This window comes from Candoia aspera, chromosome 2, assembly GCF_035149785.1.
Source record: "Candoia aspera isolate rCanAsp1 chromosome 2, rCanAsp1.hap2, whole genome shotgun sequence".
NCBI lineage: Eukaryota > Metazoa > Chordata > Lepidosauria > Squamata > Boidae > Candoia > Candoia aspera.
Genome location: NC_086154.1, coordinates 111,298,868 through 111,319,523, shown reverse-complemented (window position 1 = coordinate 111,319,523; position 20,656 = coordinate 111,298,868). Strand labels below are relative to the sequence as shown.

Genomic DNA, 20,656 nt, shown 5'->3' with positions numbered 1-20,656 from the left:
CAGTACTTTTTCTATCCTGCTTTTTCAATATAATAGCAGCGGTGTACCACCCAAGCTAACTTCAAGCGTAACTCTCCTCCTGGCACGAGGACTGATTGGGTTAAACTGAGCGCCGGGGCATTTGGCCTCCGGGGGGCGCTGTGAGGCCATGTCCCGATTTCCGCCAGGCGCTCTCGGTGCTACGTGGCTTCTCTCTCTGATTGCTCTCTGACGGGGGAGGGGGATCCAGGAGTGGATAGGTCCGGAAGTGGCTGGCCCGGGCGGTCGAGGCAGCGGAGCGCGGGTGGGGCGTCTCTGCACGCGGGTCCCCTTCGGCAGCGAGGGTTCCCCTTTGGTCTTTGACGTCCGGAGGGGCAGGTTGCGGCGGGTTGGTGCGTCTCTCTCTGTCTCTCAATCTCTCTCACGCCCACCGGCTTGCTTGGTCTCGGCTTGCCTGCCGCGCCGCCGCCTTCAGCAGCCCCGAGCCGCCATCCTCGTCGTCGTCGTCGCGCGGGGTGGCAGGGCTGGTGGGTGGGTAGCACTCGCGCGGGAGGGAGGGAGGATACTGCTGCTGCAGGGCTTTTTTCAGGCGCTGCACAGGAGGGCTTCTGTTCTGGCACCGGAGAGGGGCGAGGGTGCCCGTGAGCAGCGAAAGCCGCGGGAGAGGTCCAAAGTGCACCCGGGTTACACTTGGCCGCGGGAGAGTTGGTCTCTCGGTGCCTGTTTCGGTCTCTCGGTGCCTGTTTCGTCCCCTTGAATCCGTGGCTTGCACGTCGAGTAGGCAACCCCGTTTCAGCTTAATTCTAACGTTACGCGAGTCCTGCCTGCGTGCTTAGTGTGTGCTCAGTGTGTCCTCAAACTTAGAAACCGGGATTCATTGGCTAAACTGGTTCGGTTAGCCCTGGGTAAGGGTGTCATGCCACACAACCAGTGAAAACTGGTTTTCCCGATGGAAGAGCTGTTAGGATCGGGACTGGGGGAGAATCTTGTAAATCTCCGATTCACTTGGTCCCATTTCACGCGGCTTCCTTACCGATCTTGGCTTGACAGAGATTCAGCAGCTGCAGATTTCCCCACTGTGACGATAGGCAAAGGGCCTAATGTTTGTATCACATGATGAAAACTAGTGCTTCTTGCTCTAAAAAAGGATTATAAATAACTTTATCTGCAAGTAACAAGCACTGTAATTTTATATTCCACCATTTCAGTTTTCCAACTAACTGTTTTTGCAAGGGAGAATATACCAAATAGTTCTGGTGGCCTTAATTCCACAAGGCTGGGAAGCTAGTTTTGCTTCCATCCTAGGCCTGTCTCTAAGAATACAGTGAAAGATGCCCTTGGTTTAAGCTTGACTTCTTTTTCCTGTGCCGAGTGATCATTCATTTGTTTTGAGAAAAAGACACTCTAGGCCAGTGTTTCTCAACCTTAGCAACTTTAAGATGTGTGGACTTCAACTCCCAGAATTCCTCAGCCAGCCTGCCCTAGGCACATAGTGAAGTTAAGCTGCATGAGAAAACTGCCAGTTGATTTGACATTAGATAGCACTTAGTTAATCTTGGCTGATCCCCAAATGTTGAGCAGCGTTGTACCATGTTACTACTTGTATGAGAGACCACCAGGAAATCCTAGCTATAGACTAGATAAGGAAGTCGAATAAATATTGTGGAAGAAGGCAGTGACAAATGACTTCGGTATTGTTGCCTAGATAGTTACCACTTGGGATATTTCTGCATCTTGTAGTACAGATAAGTGGTGCTCAACTTGGTTAAGATCTTGTAATACCTAATTTATACCTGTATGTAATTAAAAAGATAGGTCTGATTCACACATAATGCTAAGCCCAAAGCAAACATAATCAATTTATGGCTTAATATTCTTTGTGAATCAGGCCTGTGTAATTCTACCCTCCATGCAAATAGATTCTTAACTTTCTGCCTACTTTCCAAATATAAGGACATTTTTGTCTTATTTGTTGTTTATTCATTTAGTCGCTTCTGACTCTTCGTGACTTCATGGACCAGCCCACGCCAGAGCTTTCTGTCGGTCATCAACACCCCCAGCTCCCCCAGGGATGAGTCCGTCACCTCTAGAATATCATCCATCCACCTTGCCCTTGGTCGGCCCCTCTTCCTTTTGCCCTCCACTCTCCCTAGCATCAGCATCTTCTCCAGGGTGTCCTGTCTTCTCATTATGTGGCCAAAGTATTTCAGTTTTGCCTTTAATATCATTCCCTCAAGTGAGCAGTCTGGCTTCATTTCCTGGAGGATGGACTGGTTGGATCTTCTTGCAGTCCAAGGCACTCTCAGAATTTTCCTCCAACACCACAGTTCAAAAGCATCGATCTTCCTTCTCTCAGCCTTCCTTATGGTCCAGCTCTCGCAGCCATATGTTACTACGGGGAACACCATTGCTTTAACTATGCGGACCTTTGTTGTCAGTGTGATGTCTCTGCTCTTAACTATTTTATCGAGATTGGTCATTGCTCTTCTCCCAAGGATTTTTGTCTTATACTTGAGGTAAATCTTGTCAACTCAAAAATAAAGGATAAGATATTTGATTAATTGGTAGGAAAATCTCTTATATTGCTAGCATAAACCAGTTTTGTGCAATTGTTCAAGGACATCTGAGAGTTGTGTTCAGATTTTCTTTGAACAGTTCTTCCAACACAAAGTTGTGTTGGCGTAGTTTTAAGATTCACAGCCCAAATATTTTCCATTGTTAATGTCGGAATTAATGTTTATTGTAATCACATTACTTTATTCCTGATTGAAGTCTTTAAATGTGAGTATTAAGTGTGATGGTCTGATCTTTGTGAAATATGAGCTTGATTTGGGGACAGAAGCTGCCTTGGTCATCCTGGGGGAGGACCTTTGCCAAGGAAGGCAGTGTGTGTACTGCTGTGTTAGTTCTCTTGGACCTCTCAGGAATGTTTGAAACAATTGTATCTCCCTGGATAGGATGTGAGAAGGATCTTCTGTTACTTACATAGACATTTTCAGAAAGTGGTGCTAGAAGACAGCAACTCTGCTTCATAGCAATTGTATTTTTAGGTTCCCCTGGGTTCTTTTGTATCCCCAGGTTTGCTAAGTGACATACAGTAATAGGGGATTTTTCTGGGCATGGAGACTAAGATGACAATAGCTTTACTCTTCGTTTTCGTCTGATCCAAATGAGGCAGAGGATGTCTGTCTGTGTTGAAACATACTTTGTGATGTCATGATGCAAACACTGAGACTTACATACTTGGGTCCCTTGCTGGGGTGCCTGTACATAGGGGTGCGATTAGGGTGATGTCACTGAGTACCTGTCATCAGATTTGTATTGTCCTGGCTTGCTGCAGGTGCCTATCCTCCCAGTATATTTCCACCCCGATTTCAGGCTCTTGGTGCTGACCTTTAATGTCCTGAACAGCTTGGAGCTGGAATCTCTGGCTGAAGAAATATTTCCACCCACACTTTTAGAGAATGACGTTAGGTGGGCGGCTGCAAATGACAGAGCTTTCTCAACGTGATGTCCCATAGTGCTGGGAGAGTCACCTGACAGCCTCCCACATAAGTAGAAATGTTTATTTTTTTCCAGAAATGTTAGAATTGACATCTCACATTATTTCTGGGAATATATATTTGTATAGGTGCATATGTAACACGTCCTTGGAGTAGAGATCTGCCTCTGGTGACTTGGTCTATGCAAGGTTTTTTAGCAATAGTAGAGACGTTGTTTACCACAGCCTGCTTCCAGGACACTTTTGAACTTGTAGTCTGCCCTCCAGCCCTGACATTTCCTGGTGGCCTCCCTTTCAGGTTTTAACCAGGGCTGACCCTGCTTAGCTTCTGATTCCATACAAGAGCAGCTAGAACTGCTAATTGTTGCTCTATTTTATTGCTTTTTATATAACCAGCCCAGATAGCGTTTGTTATTAAATAAAGATATAACAATATAGCAGTAACATAACCATGCATATTTAGCTGTAATAATGGGATCTGTGTACTGATATGTGAAACCTGAATCTTTCTATTTCCTTAGGAACATAAGTATATTTGTAAGATTGGTTGGAAGATTCTGCTTCTTTGAAAATTATGGCAAAATCTGGAGGAAAAGGAATTAATCTGAAGGACAAACTGGATGGCAATGAGTTGGATTTAAGTTTGTGTGACCTGAATGAAGTCCCAGTTAAGGAGCTGGTTGGTATCTGTTTTCTTACGGCCTGTACTTATGTAGGATTCTGCATAACGTTAAAAGGTTTCTGAAATTCATTAGGAAATGAGTCAATCTTCCACTTTTTTAGAAATTTAAATTTACATTAAATTTACATTTTTACAGTTAAAATATGCTTTGAACTAGTGGGGCCACTATTTAAAGTAAGGCGCAATTGTGAAACATTGTATAGATTTCAGTAAAGTGAAACAGTGAAGGCTTTCTATTTATTCTTAGTATTAGCAACACTAACAGAAAGAATCACAATATGATCCCCTGAAATCTCATGACCTGTTTCCACCATGTGCGTCTTTTGTACGTGTGCAGTTTCAGGCAGCAGCCAGTAAGCAAGTCATGATGCTGTCCTGCTGTCTGGAGAAAGCAAAATGGCAACAGTGATTTGAAGAAAATGTATGCAGATTGTGTGAAAGTTTCTTCTTGTTAATGTATTGTTGCTTTTTATTTGTAGAAACATCTGGAGCAGTGTTTCTCAACCTTGACAACTTTATGATGTGTGGACTTCAACTCCCAGAATTCCCCAGCCAGCATGGGAATTGAAGTCCACATATCATAAAGTTGCCAGGGTTGAGAAACATTGTTCTGGATTGTCAAACTTCAGAAAAGTTCTGATATGATTTAATTCTAAATTAAGATTTGGTATCAGGCCATAAGTATAGTATGGTAAATGAGTATTTTTTAAATGCTGCTGTCTAATGAAAAAGTAAAGCTTGTCCACATTATAGTAGAATTCTGAAGGTTTCTGGAATCAAAATGTAATACTAAGGTTACAATGGTTTATTGACAGGTAATAAATGTATATTACAATAGTAATATTTTATTATTTATTTATTTATTTTCTGTCCCACCTTTATTATTTTTATAAATAACTCAAGGCGGCAAACATACCAAATACTCCTCCTTCCTCCTATTTTCCCCACAACAACAACTCTGAGAGGTGAGTTGGGCTGAGAGAGAGGGACTGGCCCAAGGTCACCCAGCCGGCTTTCATGCCTAAAGCGGGACTACAACTCTCAGCCTCCTGGTTTCTAGCCCAGCACCTTAACCACTAGACCATACTGGCATGCGCACACGCTCTCTCTCTATTTTATTTTATTTTATCTAAAAAGCAACCTCTTTGGATACAATATCCCATCAATCTGACTGATTCTACTATTCATTTTAATTCTTTGGTTCTTTGTCAGGCAGGACTTCCAAAGGCAACTGTTTTGGATCTGTCCTGTAATAATCTTGCTACTTTACCGGTAAGTTTCAACCCTATTTCTTCATTAAACTTTTCCTTAATGAAGTTACATACAATCTTATCTTCTGTGTTAAAGCAAAGCGGGGAATTGTTGTTATTTTCTGAGGTAAGGCTCAGAAAATATTGGATACTATAGTCACTGGAAAGGCACTGTTAAACAATAAACAACAATTTACAGATTGAGTTTGTAAGCCATAAACTGATTACAAACCACAATAGCTGGATTCACACAACACGCTAAACAGATCAAACATATTACACCCGGCCTTAAGAATGTTGTGCAAACCCAGTTATCAAGAAAGTACAGCTAACCTTTTTCAAGAACGGACCCTTTGAATGCACACCCTTTCATTTCACAATGAATAAATAGCTGTGTCGATGATATACAGCTTTATAATATGTCAGCAGAGGTTGGTTTGAGGGTGACATTAGGCAGCACCAAATGTGTTGTTCATGTAGATTGGCAACTGAGATCCTATGATCTTAGGATAATGGTCTTTTCATACGACTGTTTTTTCTTGGAGCATGTTAGGTGCATGATGTCTTTTCTGAGTGGGAAAACATACGTGTCCCAGTTATGATCTAAGAAAAAGGGATAAGAAAGATTATGTTCCCATTTTACAAATAGCTGGCCTTTAAAGTCTTTGAACCCCCGGCCTTATGTATCACTTCTCAGTTTTCCAGCAGGTCAGTCCCCTGCATCTTTGCTCAGAAATAAGTCTCACTGAGTTTAATTAGGCCTATTCCTAGAGAGTGCATGGTTTCATGTTGTGCTTCTGTTTGGATTCCAGTCGGAGTTCTGCAGTTTGACCCATCTAGTAAAATTGGATTTAAGCAAAAATCAGCTTCAGCATCTACCACCAGACTTTGGGCGCTTGATCAACTTGCAACACTTGGATCTGCTGAACAATCGATTGGTTACTTTGCCTGTCAGTTTTGCACAACTCAAGGTAATTGTGTTCTATTCCAACTCTTGGATTGTGTTTACCCCCCAACGTATTTGAGATTTGTCTATCATTGTCCAGAAATAAGGGTGCATTTAGTGTATCTGTTCTTACTGTTCTTTGCTCTAAAACACTGGGGGCAGCAGTAATTAGAGTGCATGCATTTCCTTTTTAGAACCTGAAATGGCTCGATCTGAAAGACAACCCTTTGGATTCTGCACTAGCTAAGATAGCTGGAGATTGCTTGGATGAAAAACAGTGTAAACTGGCAGCTGTCAGAGTAAGTTAATTTGCTTTTTATTCTGATGCAATATTCCTCCTTCATGGTTAGGTCAGTTTCTTAGTATTCTAGGTCATTTTCTTGCTTGGTTTTTTAATCCACTCTACCCTAAGGCGCAACAAATGTCACAACTTGAACATAAAAAACAAACTGTAAAACCTTTAAAAAAAAAGTTTACTGCAGGCTACTGGCTGCATGGAGTAGATTGACAGGAAGCAGCTGTGGCAACCTCAAGCAAGCCGAAAGACTGTGGGGTCCTTTTCCTCTCCGCCCCAGGAAGCAGCTGTGGCAACCTCAAGCAAGCTGAAAGACTCTGTGGGGTCCTTTTCCTTTCCACCCCACCTCTGCCAAGCAAGTAGCAGCCACATTAGATGGAGAGGCCCGGATTACCTTCTGGTTTTGGTAACTTTTGCTTGTCTCTCTGCTGCCAATCCCCCACCAGAGTGACCAAGCATGTAAGCTGGGGTGCAGCACAAGAGCTGAAAGTAACCACAGGGGCCAGCTTGCTCTTCTCTTCCTCCATGAAAAGCAACAGGAGATTATAAAGCTTGGCACTTGGAGATGCAGCGGCACGGACCCCTTGAGGAACTGAATGGCTACAACTGCAGGACTTTCTAGTGCATTTCCCTCCATATCAAGAGCTGGCAGATGAGTGGAGATTCAACATTTCTGTTTTGTAATAATTTTATTAAAAATTACATACAGATAAAACTAATACAAGCTATAAAAGATTAAAAGAAAAAGAAAATATAAAAAGTGCAGAAAACAAAATAAAAAAAAAGTAACTTCCCGTTCCTCTGTCCCAGCAAGTATAAACAATTTTAACAACTTATCACTATCAGGTTCAACTTGTATGCAGAACACATCATGCGACATGCTGGGCTTGAGGAATCCAAGGCTGGAGTTAAAATCGCTGGAGGAAACATTAACAATCTCAGATATGCAGATGATACCACTTTGATGGCTGAAAGAGAAGAGGAACTGAGGAGCCTTATGATGAAGGTGAAAGAAGAAAGTGCAAAAGCTGGCCTGCAGCTAAACCTCAAAAAAACCAAGATTATGGCAACCAGCTTGATTGATAACTGGCAAATAGAGGGAGAAAATGTAGAAGCAGTGAAAGACTTTGTATTCCTAGGTGCAAAGATTATTGCAGATGCTGACTGCAGTCAGGAAATCAGAAGATGCTTAATCCTTGAGAAAAGAGCAATGATAAATCTCGATAAAATAGTTAAGAGCAGAGACATCACACTGACAACAAAGGCCCGCATAGTTAAAGCAATGGTGTTCCCAGTAGTAACATATGGCTGCGAGAGCTGGACCATAAGGAAGGCTGAGAGAAGGAAGATCGATGCTTTGGAACTGTGGTGTTGGAGGAAAATTCTGAGAGTGCCTTGGACTGCAAGAAGATCAAACCAGTCCATCCTCCAGGAAATAAAGCCAGACTGCTCACTTGAGGGAATGATATTAAAGGCAAAACTGAAATACTTTGGCCACATAATGAGAAGACAGGACACCCTGGAGAAGGTGCTGATGCTAGGGAGAGTGGAAGGCAAAAGGAAGAGGGGCCGACCAAGGGCAAGATGGATGCATGATATCCTAGAGGTGATGGATTTGTCCCTGGGGGAGCTGGGGGTGGTGACGACCAACAGAAAGCTCTGGCGTGGGCTGGTCCATGAAGTCACGAAGAGTCAGAAGCGACTGAACGAATAAACAACAACACATGGTCTACCATGACTTAAGTAAAATGAAGATGTGGTGGGATGACTGTCTGATTGGAATATAGCAATTGGAGGACACAGCCTGTTCAAAAGGAATAAAAGCAATAGAAAGGGAGGAAGATTTACATTGTATTTTAACTCCCTTCTCAGAAATATGAGTGAATGATGACAGTAGTCTAGAAAATAAGAGGAAGAACAAAAATAAACAGTAGTATTGTTGGTGTCTCTTGTTACCTGCCCAACCAAGGAGAAGATGTGAATGATGCTTTCCAAATGGAGACTGCAGAACGTTTAAAGAGGCATGAAGTCATGGCGATGGGGCAGTTTCGTTATGTAAACATCTACTAGAAGACTAACTTTGTCCATCATGAGCCTTCCAGGAAATTCTTGGCTTTCAGCTTTCTCTTTCAGAAGCTGAACAAAAGCCCAAAAGGATCAGCTCTCTGGCCAATAGGGAACATGTAGTTAAGTAGCAGGAACATCAGAGTAGAGTGGTTGTGTTGTGCTGGAGTTACTGGTTCTAAGGAAAACTAAAACTGAGTGTAATTGAATGCATGATTTGGGCTTCAAAACAGGTGGATATTAATAAGCTAAGAGCAGCTAGGAAGCTCTGGTGTGGGCTGGTCCATGAAGTCACAAAGAGTTGGAAGCGACTGAACAAATAAACAAACATCACTATCAGGAGAGTACAACAAACAATATCTTCACCCCACATCTCACCCCATTCTCTAAAAACAAATCTTTAAAACCTCATCATCCATTCTCACCAGCAAAAGTCCATTAAGGGTTACCAGAAGTGACCACAATCCTATTATAGACTTAATCTAGTAAACCCACTTCAGTTCCCTCCTTTTACATTTATATCTCATTTTTTATTTTTAAACAAATCCCTCTCAGCTCATCATAGAAATTGTTGTTTATTCGTTCAGTCGCTTCCGACTCTTCGTGACTTCATGGACCAGCCCACGCCAGAGCTTTCTGTCGGTCATCAACACCCCCAGCTCCCCCAGGGACGAGTCTGTCACCTCTACAATATCATCCATCCACCTTGGCCTTGGTCAGCCCCTCTTCCTTTTGCCCTCCACTCTCCCTAGCATCAGCATCTTCTCCAGGGTGTCCTGTCCTCTCATTATGTGGCCAAAGTATTTCAGTTTTGCCTTTAATATCATTCCCTCAAGTGAGCAGTTTGGCTTCATTTCCTGGAGTATGGACTGGTTTGATCTTCTTGCAGTCCAAGGCACTCTCAGAATTTTCCTCCAACACCACAGTTCAAAAGCATCGATCTTCCTTCTCTCAGCCTTCCTTATGGTCCAGCTCTCACAGCCATATGTTACTACTGGGAACACCATTGCTTTAACTGTGTGGACCTTTGTTGTCAGTGTGATGTCTCTGCTCTTAACTATTTTATCGAGATTTGTCATTGCTCTTCTCCCAAGGATTAAGCGTCTTCTGATTTCCTGACTGCATCTGCAGTAATCTTTGCACCTAGAAATACAAAGTCTTTCACTGCCTCTACGTTTTCTCCCTGTATTTGCCAGTTATCAGTCAAGCTGGTTGCCATAATCTTGGTTTTGTTGAGGTTTAGCTGCAAGCCAGCTTTTGCACTTTCTTCTTTCACCTTCATCATAAGGCTCCTCAGTTCCTCTTCGCTTTCAGCCATCAAAGTGGTATCATCTGCATATCTGAGATTGTTAATGTTTCTTCCAGCAATTTTAACTCCAGCCTTGGATTCCTCAAGCCCAGCACATCGCATGATGTGTTCTGCATACAAGTTGAATAAGTAGGGTGAGAGTATACAGCCCTGCCGTATTCCTTTCCCAATCTTAAACCAGTCCGTTGTTCTGTGGTCTGCTCTTACCGTTGCTACTTGGTCGTTATACAGATTCCTCAGGAGGCATACAAGATGACTTGGTATCCCCATACCGCTAAGAACTTGCCACAATTTGTTATGGTCCACACAGTCAAAGGCTTTAGAATAGTCAATAAAACAGAAATAGATGTTTTTCTGAAACTCCCTGGCTTTTTCCATTATCCAGCAGATATTGGCAATTTGGTCCCTAGTTCCTCTGCCTTTTCTAAACCCAGCTTGTACATCTGGCAATTCTCGCTCCATGAGTTGCTGAAGTCTACCTTGCAGGATCTTGAGCATTACCTTACTGGCATGTGAAATGAGTGCCGCTGTTCGATAGTTTGAACATTCTTTAGTGTTCCCCTTTTTTGGTATGGGGATATAAGTTGATTTTTTCCACTCTGATGGCCATTCTTGTGTTTTCCAAATTTGCTGGCATATAGCATGCATTACCTTGACAGCATCATCTCGCAAGATTTTGAACAGTTCAGCTGGGATACCATTGTCTCCTGCTGCCTTGTTGCTAGCGATGCTTCTTAAGGCCCACTCAACCTCACTCTTCAGGATGTCTGGCTCTAGCTCATTGACCACACCATCAAAGCTATCCCAGATATTGTTATCCTTCCTATACAGGTCTTCCGTATATTCTTGCGACCTTTTCTTGATCTCTTTTTCTTCTGTTAGGTCCTTGCCATCTTTGTTTTTGATCATGCCCATTTTGGCCTGGAATTTACCTCCAATGTTTCTCATTTTCTGGAAGAGGTTTCTTGTCCTTCCTATTCTATTGTCTTCTTCCACCTCTGTGCATTGCTTGTTTAAAAATAATTCCTTCTCTCTTCTGGCTAACCTCTGGAATTTTGCATTTAATTGGGCATATCTCCCCCTATCACTGTTGCCTTTTGCTTTCCTTCTTTCTTGGGCTACTTCTAGTGTCTCAGCAGACAGCCATTTTGCCTTCTTGGTTTTCTCTTTCTTTGGGATGTATTTTGTTGCTGCCTCCTGAACAATGTTGCGAACTTCTGTCCATAGTTCTTCCGGGACCCTATCTACTAAGTCCAGTCCCATAAACCTATTCTTCACCTCCACTGCATATTCCTTAGGAATATTAGTGAGCTCATATCTAGCTGATCTGTGGGTCTTCTCTAATCTCTTTAGTCTGATCCTAAATTGTGCAAGAAGAAGTTCGTGATCTGAACTACAGTCAGCTCCAGGTCTTGTTTTTACCGACTGTATAGATGTCCGCCACCTTTGGCTGCAAAGGATGTAGTCAATCTGATTTCGGTGTTGTCCATCTGGGGAAGTCCATGTATAAAGCCGTCTCTTAGGTTGTTGGAAGAGAGTGTTTGTTACGCAGAGTGAGTTGTCTTGGCAAAATTCTATCAGCCTATGTCCTGCTTCGTTTTGTTCTCCCAGGCCATGCTTACCTGTAATTCCAGGTGTCATTTGACTGCCCACCTTAGCATTCCAGTCTCCCGTGATGAAAACAACGTCTCTTTTAGGCGTGTTGTCCAGTAGGTGCTGCAGATCCTCATAGAACTGCTCTACTTCAGCTTCTTCAGAGTCTGTGGTTGGGGCATATGTTTGGATCACTGTGATGTTAGATGGCTTGCCCTGAATTTGAATTGAGTTTATTCTGTTGTTTTTTTGATTGTATCCAAGCACTGCTTTAGCCACTTTACTATTAATTATGAAGGCTACTCCATTTCTTCTGTGGTCCTCTTGTCCACAGTAGTAGATCTGGTGGTCATCTGATGTGAAGTGGCCCATTCCACTCCATTTCAGTTCACTGACACCCAAAATGTCTATCTTTAATCTTGACATCTCACCAACAACCACATCCAATTTGCCCTGGCTCATAGATCTTACATTCCAGGTTCCAGTGGTGTGTTGATCCTTCGAACATCGGATTCGCCGTTCACCAGCACTGTCGGCCGCTAGCCGTCCTTTCGGCTTTGAGCTAGCTGCGTCATCACGTCTGGGGCTAGTTGAACTCATCCTCTGTTCCTCCCCAGTAGCATTTTGACCATCTTCCGACCTGGGGGTCTCATCTTCTGATGGTATACCGACATATCTCTGGTTGTACTGATCCATTTAGTTTTCACGGCAAGAATACTGGGGTGGGTTGCCATTACCTTCCCCAGGGATCGCATTTAGTCTGACCTCTCTGTCATGACCTTCCCGCCTTGGGTGGCCCTTCACGGTTTAGCTCATGGTGTCACTGAGGTGCTCAAGCTCCAGTACGACGACAAGGTAACAATCCTTTGCTGAAGCAACATTGAAAACAATCAGTAAAAATCCAATAAAGGTTACCAGAGATAACAACATAACTATTTTAACCATAAATCAGATCAGTTTAAAACATAGTAAATGACCTCTTTCCCATATAACCCTTGTCTATAAAACAAAACCTTAGAACATCATCTTCCAGTTCTAGTCAGAAAAAATCCATTAGAATTTGCCAGAAATAGCAACCTATCTATTTTAACTTTGATCAAATAAACTCACTTTATATTCCTTCCCCTTACTCCCAACAATCTTCTTCTTAGGTCCCTTCAAATAATATCCCAACACATGATTTCTTTTCATTTTCTCTTTGTCCCTTCTCACAAGGTCACTGACAGCATTGACAAGACCCTTTTGTAGATCCAATATAAAAAGGCTATCCAATTCACTCTTCAGGTCTATTATTTGTATGTCTTTTTTGGTTATTAAAATAGTAGCCAGTTTCATTTTTTAATTCAGTGTTTCATCTTGTTCCATATCCTTCTTATAGTCTGTCATTTCTAAGGCCAGATTTGAATCATTTTCCTTCTTGTCCAGTAAAACTTTTTCCTCTTCCATAGCAACATCTAGTCTACCAATAATGGCAGAAATTCTTAAAAGTAGCTTCTGAGTCATTTGTTCATACGTATTTCTCAATATGTCCATTGTTTTATTTGCTTCTGGTTCCCGCCCATGTCCAGCCTTCAAAGTCCCATCTTATCATTTTGTTTTTCTTCTGAATGCAAAAACATGGCTAGTTTCCCACAGGAAGGATTATTTAATTTAAATCCATTTATATTAAATCCTTTTGTGCCTGCTTAATCTGCCTGCCATTACTGCTTTTCCTCCTCATCCAAGGAATCTAGGGTTGGTTTGTGGTTGAGAGGATGGAACAGTCACAGAAGCCCCCACAAGAAAGGAAGGAACAAGAGAGGCAGAGAGGGAGATAGTGGAGATAAGAACAGGAGTTGTGGGAGCTCCTGGCCAGCATTGAATGCCTAAAGTGGAGAAGATGGCCCATTACAAGCACAGTGGGCCAACTCAAGGGCTAGAGGGTTTAGTGAGGGGTCAGAAGGTTCCCTCTTAGAAGCATCAGGTTGAAGGGAAGGACAGCTGTCGGAGGAGGATGGTGAGATAACCCCAACTCAGAAATTCCAGAGACTGTTCAGCTCAGACTCTTACAGTGTAATAGTCAAAAAGTTGGCAAAACCCTAGGTCTTAAGAATGGAAAGCTCCCCATCAATAGCACCAAGAATATCAGAGGGGCACTAAGTATCTCTCCAGCCACATTCAGGCTAAACTGGAGATTACTTCTTCCTAATTATTTTGCTGAAATAATTAGGAATGGATGGAATTAATGAAGAACCCCACCTTCCTTGTTTAACAAGTTTTATCTCCTGTCTTGGGTACATATGGACTCTATAGGTGCTCCCACTGTGGATGACCCCGTTACAGCCTTGGTCTCCAGGTCAGTCACCCTGAGGACCAGTGGCTTCACAGTTCTCATGCAGTGAAAAGCAGACAGTTACTAAGGTGCTAGCAGTCATGGATACAGTGCTATGGATATACTTTCATTTAAGATCACTTCAGTGGTTTCTCCTACCATTCCAGGCCCAGATTGCTTCCAGGTCCTGGATAAGACTGACAGTTGCACACACAGTAGCCAGGTCCCTGCAGTGGTTGCTGGAGTTGGCAGCCTGACCAGAGGGCTACCACGTAAACAATCAAACAAGGAACAATTGATTACAGATGCTAGTCAGACAGGTTGAGGCAGCTTCCTCCAGTCCCTCTTGGTTGAAGGTCATTGGTCCTGGCCTGAGGTATTGTTGACCAGAAAGTGGCATTTCTCAAGCCACTCATGCTGAGCCAGGGTTCAGTTTTCACTCTGTGCCTAGAAATTGAACACGGATGTAATCTGATGACCATCCTCCCAGACTCAGCAATATCTTGGTAGCTCGATTCTTAGCTATCAGGAAGATACACCCAACAAGTATTTGAGTGTAGGAGGAGAAACCTTATGACAGTGGTGGCAGGAGTCCCAGACTGGGGTTCCTACAAGGTAGACGGGACAAGAGGCTGGTGGCAGATGCCCTGCCTAGGCCAGCCACTGCATTCAGATCAGTCATTTTGGACACAGAGAATCTCTCTCAGGGTATGCTTATATACACAGATTTTACAGGTTTGTGACTAAATTAATCTGTTTTGCAGCAAAGATGTTTGCCATAGCATATATTTGAACTAATATCCCAGATGTTCTCTAATACAGTGGGAAGTTTTACAGACACATTATAGTAATTAATGTGACGTGCTGTGGTTTGATTCCTGTTTAAGAAATGCTTTGGATGTGGGAGATACATGTTCGTTGGCATGAAGTTCTTAATACTTAATCATGCCACTTGCCTTTTATTTTCCCTGGTATTCAAGGACAAACATCAAGGTACTTATGTGAACAGTTGTTGAAATGTGTACAAGAGAGTAACTTGTTACTAAATGCTCAGGGATCAATTGATTTTTTTCACATTTCAGTTGGAATTAAATTCTCACTAAGGCTCAGGGCTTTGTTCTTCTTCCCTTCCTATTTGTAATAAGTGACTTTGGTCACTTGCTTCATTCACTGAGAATTATTTGCTCTGTAGGCATTACTCCATATTTTTGTTCTTTATTTGTGGTACATTGTACTCTGGACTGCATAAGTAGTTCTATGTGAAAGTGTCCACTAATGGCTTATGCCTTTGGGTGGGAAAAAAGGGGGGGGGGTTGGATTAAATGGCATTTGGCCTCTCAACTCTTAAAACTGGTCAGAGAAGCAGATCACTTTTAACACTGGCCAGATTAACTTCCTTCTTGTAAACATCTTTCCTTAGATCATCCTCTAGGTGTGTAAAGAAAAGGATGTTATCTTTTCTTCCTCGTTCTGTAAATGTAAAACCTAATTTATGCATATCTCAAAGGTACTGCAGCATATGAGGATCATCCAGTCTGAATTAGATCGCGAGAGGCAACGAAAGCTACAGGCAGAACAAGGTAAATTTAGCTATTCTATTTCATTTTGTGATGTGGGCTTCTCACAAGTTCTTTTGGGACTGACCCAACTCATTTACACAGGATAGGTTTTTAACTCCTGAGTGTGGCTTATCACCAGTGAAGCAAACATTTTCTCACAAAACTGAGTTAACACCAGACTTGTGTTTGTTCTTCTTTGGTATAGCTTGCATAGTCAATGTATTGCTTTTAGTCTGGGACCTTTAAGTTTTCTTACATTTCTATTGAGTATTTTCTGGGTTATCTATAGATCCTTATTTCTTGTTAATTCTGACTTATGCTACGTTCTTATTTTCTAGTATGTTTAGGTCTGTGCTCCATAGTAAGTCTATCCTCCCCACATTCCTCGACAAATTCACTTTTTAACTTGTTTGCAAATGCTGTTTTTTAGTTTGTTTGTTTCTGGCTTTTTGTGCTGGATGGGAGGGGTGGGACAGCCTTCCAAAAGTGAAGGAGGTAACGCAATTTTTCTTCTGCACCACATTTTCTCCTTCTACAAGCTAATTAATATATGCAGTTAAAAAAGTTATTCAAGATAAATTAACTGTATTTGAGAAATGGAGATTTTCTACATCATTGTATGATACGGAGATTGTTCCAGTGCTGATGCCCTGTTTGAGAGAATAGTTCCCTTCCCATCCCATGCTTAACAACTTTATCAAGTGTTCTTGAGTGGCCAGGGGGTGTCGTAATGCACCATGTGATGAATTATCTAATCTGTAGAAGCAAGGAGAAATGGATTGGGAGGTCAGGTTACATTATCTTCAAGGTCATTCTGCCTTTTCCTTTGGACTAATTGAGAGAAAAATAGCATACACCTGATAGGCAGTAAGTATTTTTTCAAACCCAGTTTGGCTGCTATTACATATAAAGGATCAGACTCATTTGCTAACACACACACACACACACACACACACAAATAAATAAATAAATAAAGTGAGGTTTTTGGGACAGTCTGTTCTGTAGAGCAGAAAGGGCAGTTGCAGCCTCCAAGATACAGTACTTTTTTCCAAGTTGAACTTTCCTGTAGTGTTTGAGTTTGGCTGAAAAATATCTGAATGAATGACTCTGGCAAGATGTTAGCATCTCTCAGTCGTAAATCCCTTTTGATCTAAACACATTGTGTGACTGGGAAGAATCTCCATCTGCCATGAACAGGACATTTTTCACCATGTGCCGTCTGAGCGTCATTGGCAGCAGGTTTTTCTTCCCTTTGTGCTAGCTTCCATCCCTCTCTCCGGCCAACAGCCCTTCACTCAGCTCCTGACTATTACACCCCGGTATTGGCAGAGAGGGCACTTGAATGACTTTCACTTGCATCACTCGGGTCATTCTCATGCCTGAGAATGCCACCTGTTATCACGTTTTTGAATAAAATTAATTTTCTTGCACAATTCCTCACTTTCTGCCACTTCTTTATTAGGTAATTATTAGTCAAAAGAGATTAACGTTCTTAAGCAATTCTCAAACAATTCCATGAGATTAAAGCAGCTGCTTAAAATAACCTGTTCCAGAGCAAAATTGGCTAGTTTCTTTTCTTTTTTTAAAAAAGAACAATAATTCTTTTTGGTTATTAGTGCTATTTTTACAGGCTTTCCTGCCTAATTAGCAGCCTTCCTCCTCTTGATTTTCAGAGAGGAGCGGGGGAGGTGCACTTGAATCCCCCCCCCCGATTGTGCTGGGTAGTCCTGCCTCCCCCATTATTACTAAGCGATTCCTAAACAGGGGACTTAAATGTGTTCTGATATATGGAGATGGCACTCATTGACATGATGAATGTTCCAAGTTGCTCCAGAATGTCTTTTGGCAGGTAGGAGCTCTGTGCACATCCAGCAATACACCTGAAGGACTTTTCATACGGCTCGTGCTACTGCCTTATATGTCCTTCCAATGCTGGAGGAGATTTGAGGGATTCTTTTCCCCTCATGGGTGCCCGCAACATATTTATCAACTTTCCAGTTACCATTTTGAATAGTCAAACTTCTGCTTCTCCATCCAAGTACCAAAAGACTACTGTCAGGCAAGTCCACGGTTCTGAAATACTTCTAAAGCAACTCTTTGGTTCATAATCCAAGTCAATTATATGGTCATACGTAAACTTTTTAAAAAATGTAAACAACTCACAATTCACTTTCTTAGTATTACCCCAATTTTTTTTTTTAATTGTATGGCATAGCAGTTCGGTGTTCATGCTGCTTTTTCTTGCTGGGAAATCCTTGTGAGGTCCAGCAGCCAGATGTGTAGACTATTTAGCCGTGACAAGTTGCATTGCCCGGGGTGCACCATGAGGAGGCTAGTCTACATTGCACCGAGTCGGGCTGAGAGAGAATGACTGGCCCAGGGTCACCCAGCCGGCTTTCATGCCTAAGGCGGGACTAGAGCTCACAGACTCCTGGTTTCTAGCCCAGCTCCTTAACCACTAGACCAAACTGGCTCTCCCGATTACCCCAATGCTACATGGGGATAAAAATGTAAGTAATGGTATTGTTCTTCTTCTGATCATGCTACTGTTAGGGCAGGAATGGTAAGCTTTTAAGGAGTCAGGGGCCACAGCTCAGCCTTTTGACTGCAGCTGCTCATTGACATGGAGACATCACTGGAAGAGATGAGGCTGAAATCATCTAGCCCTTTCTCTGGGATTTTAGAAGGTAACAATTGTTAAACAATTAATGGGACCAGGAAGCCTGTGCTTGGCAAATTGTACTAGTTATATCCTTCCACTGGACCAAAATTATACCACAGAATCCAGCCATTTTGCTGCTGAATTTCAGTACCGTGATTTGTGGGGGCTTGAAAGCTGTAAATAGTGTGCTGGAGGCAGCACATCCTTGGGTCAGAGGAGCAACTATGCGAGAGGCAGTTAGCCAAATAACATCTTAGTGCAGTGTTTCTCAACCTTGGCAACTTGAAGATGTGTGGACTTCAACTCCCAGAATTCATGCTGGCTGGGGAATTCTGGGAGTTGAAGTCCACACATCTTCAAGTTGCCAAGGTTGAGAAACACTGCCTTAGTGCCTTGTGGAAGGATGAAGAGAGCTTCACTGAGTGATAAAATTTTTGCAGTAGAAGACTGACACCAGCATTCCAGTGTACCCACAAACTTTTCCAGTGTTTATTATTGGTAATATATTTATGTATCACAAAATAGCTGTGTATTGAAGAGTTTACTTTGTTGGTTGTGGCTAGCGAAGAGAAGCCATCGCTGATACTCAATATTCTCATGCCTCCTGTGTTACGGTATAGAAATTGATAGGCTAGCGTCGCAGGCAACCTTTGTTGTGCTGGATGCAAATACAGGAGAACCTGTTTGGTAAATGCAACTTTCTTATTTGGGATAAGTTAACAACAGTTGTTTCTCTTGATTGGATAGAGCAGCGTGATGGCAGAGTTTTCTAAAGAAAATACCTTGTGTTTATGCTGATGTGCAGAGCTGGAGAAGAAGCGTGAAGCAGAGCGGCGAGCGAGAGAGGCTCAAGAGAGGGAACTGCGTAAGCGGGAGAAGGCTGAAGAGAAAGAACGTCGGAGAAGAGAGTATGATGCCCTTAGAATTGCAAAGCAGAAAGTGACAACACAACAAAGAAGAGAAACAAGTGAAAATCAAAGTAAGGAATAATGTGCTTGTGTAAAGAAAGTTAAGAACTACATTCTCTGCAATTTTCTTTTCCCTGACACAGGGAAGAAAGAAAATACCACAGCTAACCCTGATAAATATGCTGTCACAGAAAGACTTTAGCAAGGACAGAGCGCTTATATGTCTTTGTTTAGAGTCAGCTAGAAACCCAGTGGGGAAAAAAGTCCAACAGTTGAAAAAATGAAACAGACAGCAGTCCACATGTGTACTGAGATGTTTTATTTGTCTCTCCTCTCTCTGATGCCAGCTCTCAAGACTGAGAAATAGATTCTGCTTATATAACAGCCATAATAGTAGCCAATTTTTTTTTACCTCAACAATGCTAATATGTTAGCCATTAGGAAAAACACCCATTAATCTAATATCAAAGCACTCATTACCTGGGCAGCAGTACTCTTAAAGTAACGTTTAAAGGCCTTGGCTGGAGATGAAGGCTCCCTGAACTATTTGGGTGGAGTTTAACATGCCAAATGTGTTTGCCTTGATAGTATTACTTAAACATAAAGAGTCCTCCTTATTCACTTGCTGTGCTTTGTGTTAGTAAAGTAGCAGAGATGATTTCACACCGGGTGTGCCTGCGGTGGAGTCTTTGAATTTATGGAGTTATCTGGGGCAAGATTAATCTTGCTGCCCAGCATGGAATTAATTATTTTTATTTAGTGATCAGTCAAATATCCCATGCTTGTTCTCTCTCTCTCTTTTTTAACAGAACCCTCTGTTTCTCATCCATCGCATCCACTGCAAAAGAAGCGCTCCTGGTCTAGAATCCTGCTGAAGATGTTTCTGCTTCTCCTGCTGGGTGCCCTGAGCGCTCTGGCCATTTGCAGGGTTCCAGAGCTACAGCACCAGCCGGTGTGCATCGGTGTGAACATGCTGTATGAAGATGCATTAACCTTTCTACCAAGTCGTGAAATCTTTCAGAATATACTGCAGCCAAACTCACAGCCATAACGTTGTCTCAGCTCTGAAGGACTCTTGCCTCCTGCTCTTTTTTTTTTTTTGCATCAACGTAGCCAGAATTCCTATGGAATCGAGCTCTGGTGAAAATCACTTTTAGTTGTTCAGCAGTGGTGATTTCAAACAGAGCATAAATAAGGCCCAGGTCGTCTTTACTGTCTCTACTTGCAGTTCTTTGGATAAACGTTTCCTTCCTCCAGAGTGGAGCCTTTTTAGGCTGCAAATCATAGACTTCTGGCCTGTAGAAAAGAGTGCCTATCCTAACAACACTCTTAGCATGACCAGTGACGTTAGCTTGTCATTCTAAAAAGCTGTTCTACAAACAACCTTTGCATATTACTGTTCTAGCAAGTATGCTCATTCTGGAAATCATTATACTAGGTAGCTAAATCATCCATACAGTTGAGAGCAATGTTTGATTGTTACATAAAGTGTCCTTCAAATCAAGTTTGGCTCCTGGTGACTTCGTGAACAATATGAACATGGCTTGCCAGTGCCTTCTTCCAGGATGTTTTTCAACTTCCAAGCATAGTCTACAG

General features: G+C 42.4%; 1 protein-coding gene across 3 annotated transcripts; it reads left to right on the top strand.

The window, feature by feature from the left end:
- Positions 1-222: 222 nt before the first annotated feature.
- LRRC59 (leucine rich repeat containing 59) lies at positions 223-20,564 on the top strand. 3 transcript variants are annotated; one of them, XM_063293230.1, is made up of 8 exons: positions 223-367; positions 4,003-4,160; positions 5,376-5,435; positions 6,226-6,384; positions 6,554-6,658; positions 15,439-15,511; positions 18,958-19,131; positions 19,870-20,564. In XM_063293230.1, the coding sequence occupies exons 2-8, from the start codon at positions 4,056-4,058 to the stop codon at positions 20,109-20,111; spliced, it is 918 nt and encodes a 305-aa protein (XP_063149300.1). In that variant the 5' UTR covers positions 223-367; positions 4,003-4,055; the 3' UTR covers positions 20,112-20,564. The 3 variants fall into 3 exon arrangements, with proteins under 3 accessions (XP_063149300.1, XP_063149302.1, XP_063149301.1); XM_063293232.1 differs by having other exon boundaries at positions 224-371; XM_063293231.1 differs by lacking the exon at positions 223-367 and adding an exon at positions 734-884.
- The last annotated feature ends 92 nt before the right edge of the window (positions 20,565-20,656 follow it).

Bases quoted from the DNA above. Each gene is read 5' to 3' on its own strand.
- LRRC59 (XM_063293230.1), top strand. From the start codon at position 4,056: ATGGCAAAATCTGGAGGAAAAGGAATTAATCTGAAGGACAAACTGGAT. The intron at 5,436-6,225 runs GTAAGTTTCAAC...TTTGGATTCCAG, and splicing joins ATAATCTTGCTACTTTACCG to TCGGAGTTCTGCAGTTTGAC. The intron at 6,659-15,438 runs GTAAGTTAATTT...CATATCTCAAAG, and splicing joins GTAAACTGGCAGCTGTCAGA to GTACTGCAGCATATGAGGAT.